This window comes from Lynx rufus, unplaced genomic scaffold, assembly GCF_022079265.1.
Source record: "Lynx rufus isolate CCGP_SWC_20201006 ecotype Redwood Valley unplaced genomic scaffold, mLynRuf1.p SCAF_2, whole genome shotgun sequence".
NCBI classification, from domain to species: Eukaryota; Metazoa; Chordata; class Mammalia; order Carnivora; family Felidae; genus Lynx; species Lynx rufus.
In genome coordinates, this window is record NW_025814834.1 from 186,487,960 (window position 1) to 186,502,205 (window position 14,246).

Sequence of the window (14,246 nt, forward strand, 5' to 3'; positions counted from 1 at the left end):
AGCTACAGAAATGGAAAACATAGAGACAAAGGAAAAAGAAGGTTCAGATAAAAGGGAGGGAAGAAGGTGGGGACAATAGCCTGGACATGAAAGAAACTAAGCCACCTTTTTTAAAATTTTTAAAACATTTTTATTTATTTTTGAGAGACAGAGACAGTGTGAGCAGGGGAAGGGCAGAGAGAGAGAGAGACAGAATCGGAAGCAGGCTCCAGGCTCCAAGATGCCAGCACAGAGCCTGACATAGGGCTTGAACCCACCAACTGTGAGATCATGACCTGAGCTGAAGTTGGATACCCAACCACCTGAGCCACTCAGGCGGCCCCATAAGCCACCATATTTTTTTAACACTATGAAAACAACAGAAAAGAGCTCTAAAGTTTGATGTCAGAAAAGCAGTCTTGACTCACATTCACAAAACTAATCATACATAAATGAACATAAAAGGATCAATAGAAGTGGCGCCTGGGTGGTGCAAACATCCAACTCCTGGTTTCAGTTCAGGTCATGATCACATGGTTCATGAGTTTGAGCCCTGCATCAGGCTCTTCGTGCAGCCTGCTTGGGATTTCTTTCTCCCTCTCTCTCTCTCTCTCTCTGCCCCTCCCTGGCTTGCTTGCTCTCTCTCTCAAAAACATTAAAAAAAAATTTTTAGGGGTCACAAGGATAAAGAATAGACTAGAGTAACATCCTTAACAGACAATGCAACGTACACCTGTACAGCATGTCCACAAAACATAACCATTTTAAAATTTACTAGTACTACAGTACTACTATACTACTATACTATTTTAAAATTTAGATAATACCAAGAAAATGGCATAAGAACAACCTCAACCAGAAAAACTCAAGGTGCTAGAAATAAGGAAAGATACTCAAAAGGAGACTAAACGAGAAGGAACTCAAGTGAATAATCAATGTTTTCTAAGAATTAGAAGAAAATTTTTAAATGAGGGAGAAACATTAAAAGTTAGAATTGAGGAGCACCTGGGTGGCTATATTGGTTAAACGTCCAACTCTTGATTTCGGCTCAGGTCATGATCTCACAGTTCCTGTGTTGGTCTCTGCACTGACAGCATTGCACAGAGCCTGCTTGGGATTCTTTCCCTCTCTCTGCCCCTCCCCTGCTCGCACTCGTTCGTTCTCTCTCTCTCAAAATAAATAAGAATTTATAAACAAAAGTTAAAATTGGGGCGCCTAGGTGGTTCAGTCAGTTGAGCATCCGACTTTGGCTCATGTCACGATCTCAATGGTTTGTGGGTTTGAGCCCCATGTTGAGCTCTGTGCTGATGGCTCAGAGCCTGGATCCTGCTTTGGATTCCCTCTCTCTCCCCCTCTCCTTCTCTCCCTCCTCCCCCCCTCCCTCCCTCCCTCCGTCTCTCTCTCTCTCTCTCTCTCTCTCTCTCTCTCTCTCTCTCTCTCAAAAATGAGTAAACGTTAAAAAAAAAAAAGAAGCTAGAATTGAGAGGCATCTGGTTGGCCCAGTCAGTAGAGCATGTGACCATTGGTCTCAGGGTTGTAAGTTCAAGCCCCACTTTGGGGGTAGAGTTTACTAAATATAAAAAACTGAGGGGGGGGTGGTGCCTGGGTGGCTCAATCAGTTAAGTGTCCCACTCTTGATCTTGCTTCACGTCTTGATCTTAGGATTGTGAGTTCAAGCCCCATGTTGGTCTCCGTGCTATGTGTGAAGGCTGCTTAAAAAAAAAAGTTTTTTTAATGCATCATTATTGTTTAAATGAATGAGTGAATAAAAAATAAAAGGGCACCTGGGTGGCTCAATCAGTTGAGTGTCTGACTTTGGCTCAGGTCCTGATCTTGCAGTTTGTGGGTTCAAGTGCCACATCGGGCTCTGCTGACAGCTCAGAACCTGGAGCCTGCTTTGGGTTTTGTGTCTCCTTCTCTCTCTGCCCCTCCCCTGCTCATGCGCTCGCGCGCGCGCGCTCTCTCAAACATTAAAATTTTTTGAAGAATTGAGAGATGATATACATTTGGCCAAAAATGATCCAGTATGTGTATAATAGGATCATACACACACACACACACACAGAAAATCCCAAAAGAACAGGTTAATGGCTAAAAATTACAATTCAAGAATAATTCCCTGAAATACAGTAAGATTTGAAGCTATGAATTGAAAGGGCAGCCAGAACAGCCAACACCAAATAGGCTTATAAAATGCTAGATTCAAGTGAAAAAGAAAAATACCCTTTGAGCTTGTCCAAGTGACTTACAAAGAAAATCAGACTTTGATGAAGTTTTATGACAAGTCAATGGAATAACAATTACAGTACTCAAAATGTGAGCCAAAGATTTTATACTCTATCAAACTAATCTTCATTTCTAAAAGTCACAAATACTAGTGTGTAGGAACTTGGAATATTGTTTCCAAGAATTTTCCTGAGGAAAGTACTAGACAAGCTTCAGACAATGAAACCTGAAAGATAAACAGAAAGATGGTAAATACTAAATATATGGCTGATTATAGAACTAAATGAGAGTTAAGAGAGTTTAGCATGTAATAGCAATGGGCTCTTAACAGTCTAGAAAAGGCATACCTTTTTTTTTTTTTAATTTTTGTTTTTTTAACATTTATTTACTTTTGAGACAGAGAGAGACAGAGCATGAACGGGGGAGGGTCAGAGAGAGGGAGACACAGAATCTGAAACAGGCTCCAGGCTCTGAGCTGTCAGCACAGAGCCCGACGCGGGGCTCGAACTCATAAGTCGTGAGATCATGACCTGAGCCGAAGTTGGACGCTTAACCGACTGAGCCACCCAGACGCCCCACCTTACTTTTTTTTATTAGAAATTTTATTTCTGAGTAATCTCTATACCCAACTTGGGGCTTGAACTCACAATCCCAAGATCAAGAGTTGCATGCTCATGGAGCGCCTGGGTGGCTCAGTCGGTTAAGCGTCCAACTTCAGCTCAGGTTATGATCTCACGGTCTGTGAGTTCAAGCCCCACGTTGGGCTCTGTGCTGACAGAGCCTGGAGCCTGCTTTGGATTCTGTGTCTCCCTCTCGCTCTGCCCCTCCCTTGCTTAAAAATAAATAATAAACATTAAAAAAAAGAGTTGCGGGGCGCCTGGGTGGCGCAGTCGGTTAAGCGTCCGACTTCAGCCAGGTCACGATCTCGCGGTCCGTGAGTTCGAGCCCCGCGTCGGGCTCTGGGCTGATGGCTCGGAGCCTGGAGCCTGTTTCAGATTCTGTGTCTCCCTCTCTCTCTGCCCCTCCCCCGTTCATGCTCTGTCTCTCTCTGTCCCAAAAATAAATAAACGTTGAAAAAAAAAAAAATTAAAAAAAAAAAAAAAAAAAAAAAAGAGTTGCATACTCCACTGACTGAGCCAGCCAGATGCCCCAAAAAAGTATAACTTTTTAGTGGGAGAATGGGGAGAGCCTGTACAGAATAACATTTTATTAGTCATGTTGGTGGTGTCATGTTGATTGTTACTCTGATTACTGTTGTATGTAATCTGTATGTAACTGTTGTATGTTGTGTGTAATACGAGATAAAGTGGTTGATATGATATTCTATACCTTGTGTCCTTGAAAGTCAGGATTCTTGGTGTAGAGGAAAGGAAGTATAGATATAAGATGTTTGGTAAAAACTCAAGTTTCTCAATATGAATTAGAAATATCAGGGCACATGGGTGGCTTGGTTGGTTGAGCATCCACCTCTTGTTTTTGGCTTAGGTCATGATCCCAAGGTCATGGGATCGAGCCCCATGTTGAGCTTAAGGTTGATTCTCTCTCTGCCCCTCTTCCCTCCTCGTATGCAATCTCTCTCTTAAAATAAATCTTTTAAAAAATCTATATCAGTGAGAGGTCATGTTATGATATATTCTTTGAAAACGGGTATATATTTCCAGACTCTGCTCATGGAAAAGACCTAAAAGCAGTGACCAACCTCATAGCAATTAGCATCCCTAGTACCCAGATTGTAGTCTTGAAATAGCATTTCTGGACAGGATATTTGTAAGATAAGCTTGGAACATTTTGTCATACTACATAGCAGAGAAGTGATTAAAGATTACTAGAGCTGTATCAAAAGTATTCAGTAGCCAAATTGAAGATGTTCCCACTGGCCAAATATAGATGTTTCATGCATCAGCTAAGGATATTAACTGATTAAATTTGTGAGTTCTCAGTGATACCTCACCTTAGAAATAAGCATGTAGTCTATCTTTCCCTGTGAATTTTACCATTGAGTCACCAAATAGATGAGAGGAAATTCCATTTTATGCAAGTATACTAGCTAATAAAGAAGGAATGATAAAACTGGAAGATCATTGTTTTGCAGCTTGTAGTAAGTTAATAGTTTTAGGCTATGAGCATCCATATCTGCCAGCCTCACAAAAAGAAGCATAATCAGACATTATGTGTCTCCTAGTGCACAAAGCTATCAAGAAGTTGCCTTTCCAAAATAAAGATGTGTATAGGGGAGGGGGGCAGTTCTGTAGCCTCTAGAACCAACCACCAATTTATAGGAAATATAGAGGTATAAGATATTTTAGAGTAACCTGTAAGTTAAGAGAGTTAAGAGATATTTTTTTAGAGACCAAATAATCATTTTGAGGGATATACACTTGGGTGGTAAAAGCAAAGCAAAGAGGTGTTCACCATAAGTCAGGATAATAGTTATTTTTAGAGGGGAGGGAGGTTTGTTTTTTGGGTTTATGTTGTGGTTTTTTGTTTGTTTTAGGTTTTATTTATTTATTTTTGAGAGAGAGAAAGCAGTGGGGGGCAGAGAGAGAGGGAGACAGAATCCCAAACAGGCTCTGCACTGTCAGTTAATCTGTCACTGTAACTCAGATAATGACCTGAGCCAAAATCAAGAGTCAGACACTTAACCAGCTGAGACACCCAGACACCCCTGGTTTGTTTTTTTTTTAATGAGGCTTATAAAACGTTTTCTGGTTTGGATGTTGATATTCTGTTGCTTGAACTGCCTGGTGATTTTGCCCATTTGTTTTTTGTAATTTTTTGTATCTGTGTTGTATTTTACTATTTTTAAAAAACCAATGGAGAGAGATAGAAGGTACCACACATAAAGTAGCTCTGAAAACCCTAAATGAAATGTGACTAAGAATAAAAGCTTAGGGGCACCAGGGTGGCTCAGTTGGTTGGGCATCCAACTTGGGCTCCAGTCATTATCTCACGGTTTGTGGGTTTGAGCCCCATATCAGGCTTTCTGCTTTCAGGGCAGAACCTGCTTCAGATCCTCTGTCCCCCTCTCTCTCTGCACCTTCCCCGTTCATGCTGTCTCTCAGTCTCTCTCAGAAGTAAACATTAAAACGAACACAAGCCTGTTAAAACAGGAAAATACAGCTTTTATCTGTGGGGACTCCCTTTACTTGTATTTTTCTATCCAGAGGAGTGTATTTACCTGTCCTTCATATTTTGTCACTAATTTGTCCGTTTATATATTGAGTTAGTTGTTCAGTATGTATCTGTGCTTATCCTATTGTTGTGGTTCTCAACCTTGATGGGTTGAAAATACATACCTGCTGGGGTTCCATCCCTGGAGATTCTGATTCAGAAGGTTTGTAGTGGATCTGGGCATCTTTCTGTTGTTTGTTTAATGTTCTGTGGGTAATTGTGCTGAAAAGACATTTTCCTACTCTATTACCATATTGTAAAGTTTGGGCTTGAACACCAGTGTCATACTCAACCTTGTTAAGTCCAGTTTATTGCTCTTAACACTTTCCCATCCTTCCCCTCATCTCTTCCTCTATTCCTGTTACCTTCATTTCTCTCTTTATCTATGGATCTGTGGAATTGGTCTCCTAGTTGATGTTTAAACTTCTCAAATACATCCTTCAAGCTGCTTACCAGACTGTTAAAAAATTAATGAATATGGATTATGTTAACTCTGCCCGAGAGATGGATCTTCAATACCTACAGGATAAAATTTAGTCTCCCTAAAAACTAAACTGCAGTCTGGCTCTTGCCTACTTTGCAAGACATCTCTTTCAGCACAGAAGGATCCCCTCCTTCCCTAGTACTAATCATTCTAAACTATTTGCAGATTTCTGAATATTCTATTCTTTTTCATGCTTTCCTGTCCAGATGTTCATTGAGCATTCTGTTCCTGGAATCACCCATTTTCCAACTTTGGACTTCATCTTTAAAGATTCCTTCTTAGTCCTTTAACCTCTAATGGAACCTTTTCTGATAGCACTTCTTTTTCAAGCGGAATTGACCGTTCCTCTTCCCTAATACGAATTTTTATCATAAACCCTGTAACCTTTTATTATGCCTGTCTACAAGTATATCTTTGTAGTGGGCACAGGGGCTCTTCTTAATTGTCTTTGTATTTCTAGCACTGTCCCTGGCACATTGTCAGCCTCTGCCCTAAAGCAGTCTTAGAGTAAGTTACGAATACTACACATTTCACTGTCCAGATTGTCCTTAAATCTGAGAAAAGTGATCTACATTCTTGTTCATTCAGTTTTCTGTGCCTCCTTATTTGGTGTATATATTCCTATTGGCAGATGAGGACTTACATTTAATCTGTTCATTTTAAAAAAACAAATTTAATCCTCTTACATTAAGGGAAATGAAACCCAAGAGAGCCTAAGATTAATACAAGATCTGTTGATTTAGCATTTCAATATCTTCTGCTTACTTGATTCTGATTACAGCGTTAAATAAGTGCTGCTCATATATAATTATTTGATAGGTTCCATGGTGATGGCTACTTTGTAAAAAGTGCCAAAATAATTAGCTTTCTTTATTAACCATTAATATCCCTTTTTTCCTAGCCTTCTTTGAATCCAGAAGCTGGCAAACAGAATCAGCCATGCAGACCTATTGGGACCCCTTCTGGAGTGTGGGGTAGGTAGATTTTGCCATTTTAAAGGCACACAACTTTAAATTTTTCTTCGCATGGAGAAGAGCAAAAATTCTTTATCTCTTTTTTGTTTGTTTGTTTCTTTATCTTTTTTTCTCATCTCATCCATTTGCACATGGTAACTAACACCTATTATCTCTTACTCTGCCCACCGAAAATACCATTGAACTGTAATGGTAGTGGAGTCCCAATACAGATAATTGAGAGCTTGTAGAGCTCTGAATTTGAAAGATTTTAAGCAAAGGGAGAATAATCTAAAGTTTATAAGTAGTAATGTTTAATTAACATTGCTAATTCATTTGTAACAATTCAATTGAATTTTATGTTGTTATAATTGTCTCCTAAATATTTGGCAGGCATATATAACAATATGTACTAAGCATTCTTTCATATTATGGGATACTCTTCTAAAATGTTCTTTGAAAGGCTGCCTACTACCACATCCTATAGAGTATTTTGTTCAGCCAGGTTACACTTGATTTTTTTTTTATTTGGTGGGGGTGGTTAGGGGGCAGGTTTGGCAGTTAAATGTTGCTTATTGTAGAAGGCAAGGTGAAAACATATACATATACCTGTTTATGTGTACATGCTGGGAGTAACTAGCCTTATAAAAAATTAATATACAAATCAATGTATTTTATACCAAATGTGATCTGTAGTTTTGAAATTGTTGGCATTTACAAATGAGACTCCCCTAGTTCCTACATTAGACCTATTCAGTCAGTAGTTAGGCATCTTATTGGGAAGGCTTTAGCATACCTGAGTACTGGTTTTGGATTTTGAGTTACAGAATTAAGGGTGCTTGTTGTACCATTTCCCCTTTGTTAATAGTGTAAAGCTTTGCTCCACTTTTGATCAGAAGGTCCCATGGTAGCCTCCTTCTCCCAATTTCCACATCTCTCTCCATTCCCCTGCTGACAGGAACTGCCACCCTTGGATATATTCTTGATGGCCTGAGTGATCACACCATACACTAGACATATTAAGCCCCTGAAGGACTACTAACATCTTTGGGCTTCCTGGTTGATTTATGAATTTAGCTTCATATGTTGCCTTTTTTCCTGTAGTTCTCAAGTATTGTCACTTTTGAGAATATCTGTTAAGTGCACACCAGGAAATGTTTGTCCCTCAGTCTCACCTGCCAGCTCTCTGTTGAAAGTGAGGACTTCATATAAACTGTGCTTCATGTTAACCATTGCTTGACATTCTTTTGTCTCTTCGCTATTGTATTTCACAGAAAACCCACCTAGTGCCAAGCAACCTTCCAAAATGCTAGTCATCAAAAAAGTTTCCAAAGAAGATCCTTCTGCTGCCTTCTCTGCTGCATTCACCTCACCAGGATCTCACCATGCAAATGGGAACAAATCGTCAACCATGGTTCCAAGTGTCTATAAGAACCTGGTTCCTAAGCCTGCACCACCACCTTCCAAGGTATGATTTGGAATCCGTATAAGAACCTTATACAGCAGGAGTTTGGTAATAAATTAGGAAAAAAATTAGTATTTTTATTTTTTTCTGTTGAATCATTCGCCAGATACTCATTCAGTACCTAACATATATATACTACTGAATGAGTATCTGGTGAATGATTCAACAGAAAAAAAAAAAAAATAGATAATAACTGTATAGATATCTATATAGTTATATACAGATATCTATAGATATGGTTTACTCTGTCTCCAAACTCTCTACTGCTGCCAATTGCTTTCTTAGTAGGCTTCTCATTCTCATGAGCTTCATCTCATAAACCTGTTTCTCTTAATTTGCTGTTTCCATTAATAGCATCAACATCCGTTTGATCACTCGGGTGATTGTCTAGATTGGCTGCTTCTTTCCTCCTCATTACTCATTCCCCTCTACCAAGCAGTTATAAAGTCCGTGTCAGTAACTCCCTCTGTGATGTCCTGTGCCCTTTTCACCTCCCATTTACTGTTGTAGTGTCCTCTTCTATTTCTTCATTTCCCTACAGTCATCTTGTGCAGAACTGCCAGAATGATTATCATAAAACAATTTGAATATAACACATCCTTTCCTCAATCACTTTAGCGGTCCCAAACCATCTACAGAAGGGTTTGGTAAACTTTTCTGTGAAGAGCCAAATAATAAATATTTTAGGCTTTGCTGGTAACTTATGACATATGGTCTCTGTTACCTTTTCTCCCTTTCCCTTGTGTTTTTTGTTTGTTTTACAGTGCTTGAAAAATGTAAAATATTATTAGCTCATGGGCCATACAAAAACAGGCCTCTGACCCACGGGTTGTTGCTTGCCAACACTGATCTTATAATAACAGTTGCTAGACTCCTTGGCAGTGGCATGTATAATTCTTTATAGCCTAACTCTAATCCATCTTTTATATTTTACTATCGCTTCTTTCTTTTACCTGGGAAATTAGTTATCCTTCAAGTTCATGTTACCTGCTCTGTGAATCCTTTTCTATCACATACATCTAAAGATCTAATTCATCCTTTTATCTCTAATTGAGTATTGCTCTTGTCTCTTATCATAATATTTATAACACTTTATTGGATCTCTTTATTATAATTTAAAATTTTTTTTAGTGTTTTTTTAAAAATTTGTTTAACGTTTGTTTATTTTTGAGAGACAGAGCATGAGTCGTGGAGGGGCACAGAGAGAATAAGATGCAGAATCCAAAGCAGGCTCCAGGCTCTGAGCTGACGGCACAGAGCCCGATGTGGGGCTCAAACCCACGAACTGTGAGATCATGACCTGAGCCAAGGTCGGACGCTTACTGGCTGAGCCACCCAGGTGCCCCCCCCCCAAATTTTTTTTAATGTTTATTTTTGAGAGAGAGAGAGAGGCAGACACAGAATTTGAAGCCGGCCCCAGGCTCTGAGCTGTTAGCACAGTACAGCAATAACTAGAATTTACTTTGTTATTGAGAGGAATACCAGTGAGCATTTATTCATTTCCTCTGTGTGTAAGCACTGTGTTTGGTGGTTATGAACAGTACAGAGAAGTACAACATGGGTCATGATACTCCATGAGCTGAAAATCTGATTAACAAGATATAACAATATGAAAGGTCATGTGATATATGTGAAATAAAATAATAACATGCTAATAACAAATTCTAAACAGACTTGGAATAACTAAATCACTTAAACACTATTTAGGGGGCACCTGCGTGGCTCAGTCGGTTGGGCATCCAACTTCGGCTCAGGTCAGGATCTCACAGTTCGTGGGTTCGAGTCCTACATCGGGCTCTGTGCTGACAGCTCCGTGCCTGGAGCCTGTTTTGGATTCTGTGTCTCCCTGTCTCTCTGCCCCTCCCCTGTTCACGTTCTGTCTCTGTCTCAAGAATAAATAAACATTAAAAAAAAATTTTTTTTAAATAAACACTAGTTCAGTTTAGAGGAGCAGCATCAGTTCAGATTATGACCATTGAGGAAAATTTTATTGAAAACTGTCTTTTGAACTGATCTTTGGAGGATGATTCACATTTGGATAGGCAGAAAAGAGTCTGGGGAGTATTGTACATAGTAAGAAGAGATAGTTAAATGCAAGTTCTGAAACAAGAAAACACTAGGCATATTTGAGGGATAGTGGATGATCATTTTAATTACTCCTGGGAGCACTGGGGAAATATCCAGACTGGGGGTCCTTATCCTAGTGGTAATGAATGAGGCTTTCAGGGTAGATAAGATCTCTAAGGGAAAAGGATGGAAGAGTAAAGAACGGGAAAATAAAACTTGGAGGAAATATTTAATATCTTATAAATATTAGGAAAATAACAATATAGTCCATAAGACTAAGAAATTATAATTCAGACATCAAAAAAATACTATGCTATCACAAAAATCTGGGTAGGTGAGTTTAGATAGCAACTGGGGTTGTCAACGCTTGTCAGTTGCTGCTGACCATTTGAGGAAAATAAATGAAAAATGGGTTTTGACCTTAGCAATTGGAAAGGTTTAGATGACCTTTGACTTCAGGTTTTATGAGAGTGGTGTAGGGACAAAACAAGATGTCAGGGGATCCTGGAATTACATGGGTGGAAGTAGAGGCAGTGGCAACTTTTGAGACTTGACAGTAAAAGGAAATAGAATATATGTGGTGGTAAAGTTAAGTGAAAGGATGAAGAAATCTGTAGGAAGAAGCCCTTGGGAGCAACTTGGAATATACTTCAAAGAAGTCATTAAAGAATCATGGCTCAGGAAGAAATGAGTGGGAATAAAACTGATTGACAAGTTGAATTATCTTTGAAAGGGTATAAGATACTTGTTTCTCTGATGTAGAAGGGAAAGAATGTGAATTTAAGTCAAGGGAGCAAGTACTATCAAAGAAATAATGTGCCATGAATATTAACAGCAGGGCTTTGGAGTAGATAGAGTTCACTTTGCACATTCTTTATGATATGACCGTGGTCAGGTTTCTTACTAAGTCTCAGTTTGATCATCTATAAAATGGGGTAATAGTACCCCTCTTTTAAGGTTTTTGTGAGGAATAGATGACAAGGTTTTATGAAGTACTTAAAGCTGACATATAGTAAGTGCTAGTAAATTATAGCTATTATTATCAATATGCCATCACACTTTATGTTTGCTCCATTCCTTAAGAATTTATAAAGAATTTTTATGAGTGTTATTTAATTTGAAATGAGTGCAACTATTCTGTTAGACTCTAGAGAGTATAGAAATGAGTTAAGACAATGTCATGTCCTCAAACATCTAGGAACGGTTTTGAGGGTGAAGAAGTGGCAAGAACAAAAGTCAGGACACAGGGGTTAAGATTAATTTAGCCCTGTTGTGTAGGACTATCCTAAGTGGAGGGTAGAATGAAAATAGGAAAACTAAACTGTTACTGTCCTTGTAAAAGGTAATGAAGCCTGAACAGGGATGATGAAAGTGGACAGAGAAGGGAGGTGGTGAAGTCACACAGTGTGAAGCAAATTAGAGGCCAAAAACATGACATCACATGTTCTTCTGGGAAACTGGTATAGCTCTGGAGCCGTTTCACTAGAGGTGTAAAAGAGAGGAAGGTCAGATTTCAGGAACAGTTAATGAGAATGGTTGTAGATATGTGAAAAGTGAGGTATTAGAGGAAGGAAGAGGTGAGATGACTGGAAAACGTGGATTTATCCATTCATTCATTTTCTCTAGACGTTGAGTATCTGTGTATTAAAACCTGTGTCACTAGAGGCACAAAATAATCTTAGGGGTGCCTGGGTGGCTCAGTCGGTTGAGCATCAGACTCTTGATTTTGGTTCAGGTCATGATCCCAGGGTTGTGGGATCAAGCTCCCTGTCGGGCTCCATGCTGAACATGTAGCCTGATTGGGATTCTCTCTTTCTCCCTCTGCCTCTCTTCTCTGCTCCTGTACTCTCTCTCTCTCTCTCTAAAATAAAACAACAACAACAAACCCCAAAATAATCTTAAAGAGTTTGCTGTCTAGTGGAGAGACAGATATAAAAAATAAATGTTCTCGGGGCACCTGGGTGGCTCAGTCAGTTAAGTGTCCAACTTTGGCTCAGGTCATGATTTTGTTGTTTGTGAGTTTGAGCCCCATGTTGGGCTCTGTATTGACAGCTCAGAGCCTGGAGCCTGCTTCAGATTGTACGTCTCCCTCTCTCACTCTGAAAGAGAAATAAACATAAAAAAATAAATAAACAATAATAATAATAAATGTTCTTCTCAGAGTCTTTATAGATAAGGTCAGATTTGAACTGGGTTTTGAAGTAGAAAAGGAAAGAATTGCCATTTGTTGACATCTTCCTATGTTCCAAGACCTTCATTAGGCCTTTTACATATATTCTATAACGTTTACTCCTCTAATCCTAGGATGTAGAAAATTCTGTAATATGAGATTACATAGCTAATAAAGTGATGGAGCCAGGACTCTTAAACCAGGTTTGACCAACTTCAATCCAGAGCTGTTTCCACTGCTCCAAAATATCTACCATCCTGAAGGATTAAAAAAGAGGAAGTTGAGAATTTGGATTTTAGAGTCAAACTTCATGCCGCTCTCTAGGGCTATGATTTTCAGCAAGTTACTTAATTTTGCTAAACTTGTTTCCTTAAAAATAAATTGGAGCGAATTATATCTGTCACATAATTGTGGTAAAAGAATGAAATTAAAGTTTTAAAAGTACTTGGAATATAATATTGACACGGGCTAAGTCAGTAAATAGTTTAAAAACAGTAGAAGTTTGGGACACACCTGAAGGGCTGGCTCAGCCCATGAAGCATGTGATTCTTGATCTCAGGATCATGAGTTTGAGCCCCACATTGGGCCTAGAGATTACTTTAAAAAAAGAAAAAAGAAAACAGCAGAAGTTTGTTAGGGAGCAAGTAGATGGGGCTTTTGAGGCAGAGGAACCATTGTTATCCAAAAAGAGAGAGGAAAGAAAGGGAAGGAAAGGAAGGAAGGCAAAACATGGCATGTTTGGGAAAAGACAAATGCTTAAGTATGGCTGATAGTTGGGAATTGATGGGGGGAAGGACTACTAAAGCCAGTCCAGTCATGGAGGTCTTTATAAAAACTCAGGAGAGACAGCACACGTGGGTGCCTCACTTGGTTAAGCATCTGACTTCAACTCAGGTTGTGATCTCGCAGCTTGTGAGTTTAAGCCCCAAATCTGGCTCTGTGCTAACAGCTCAGAGCCTGGAGCCTGCTTTTGGATTCTGTGTCTCCCTCTCTCTCTGCTCCTCCCCCACTTGCACGCTGTCTCTGTCTCTCTCAAACATAGATAAACATTTTAAAAAAAAAACAAACCTCAGGAGAGAGGTTAAGTGTAGAGATACAGTTTTACATATTATCATATGGTCTCAACAATTTAAAGGATTAAACAGTTACAAATAACTGGTTAACTGAGAAGCATATTACAGCAGAACACTGAGGCTAGAGCCCTGGAGAATGCCTCCTGGATCCACTGAAAAGACGCAAGGGAATCCAGAAAGGAAAGAGGGGACAGGTTCTGAAAAGATGGGTAATCACAATCTCCAAAAACAGATATTTTTATTAAGAGCTGGCCTTGGAATATAATATGACAACAAGATTTTTGGTTATTTATTAAAAGAGCTAGTTAATTAATTGATTGTTTAGGGAGAGAGTGCAAGCAGGGGAGGGAGAGGGGGACAGAGGATCTGAAGCAGGCTGTGCCACCCAGGTGCCCCAAAAGAACTATTTTATTAAAATGGGGATGGAGGTGAATGTTGCAAAGAATTGAAAAGTAATAATGAGCAAGTGTAAGACAGCAGATACTGACTTAATGCAGGAAAGCTTGCCAATAAAAGGATGGTAGTATAAAGGAAAATAAATGTGTTTGGTTTTGTTCACCTAGCTTCAGTAAGGTGGCTTAGCATGTTTGTAGATAAAGTGGAAGAACTTATTAGAAGGAAGGGAGGAAATAACTGATAAATTCTGAATGGAAAGAGA

General features: G+C 39.2%; 1 protein-coding gene across 2 annotated transcripts in view; it reads left to right on the forward strand.

The window, feature by feature from the left end:
• Positions 1-14,246, forward strand: part of GPBP1L1 (GC-rich promoter binding protein 1 like 1) — a 65,708-nt gene that overhangs the window by 43,640 nt on the left and 7,822 nt on the right. For both annotated transcript variants that reach the window (XM_047085867.1, XM_047085868.1), the window contains exons 6-7: positions 6,762-6,834; positions 8,088-8,281. In XM_047085867.1, the coding sequence (XP_046941823.1) occupies positions 6,762-6,834; positions 8,088-8,281 (267 nt within the window). The remainder of the gene's footprint in view (positions 1-6,761; positions 6,835-8,087; positions 8,282-14,246) is intronic.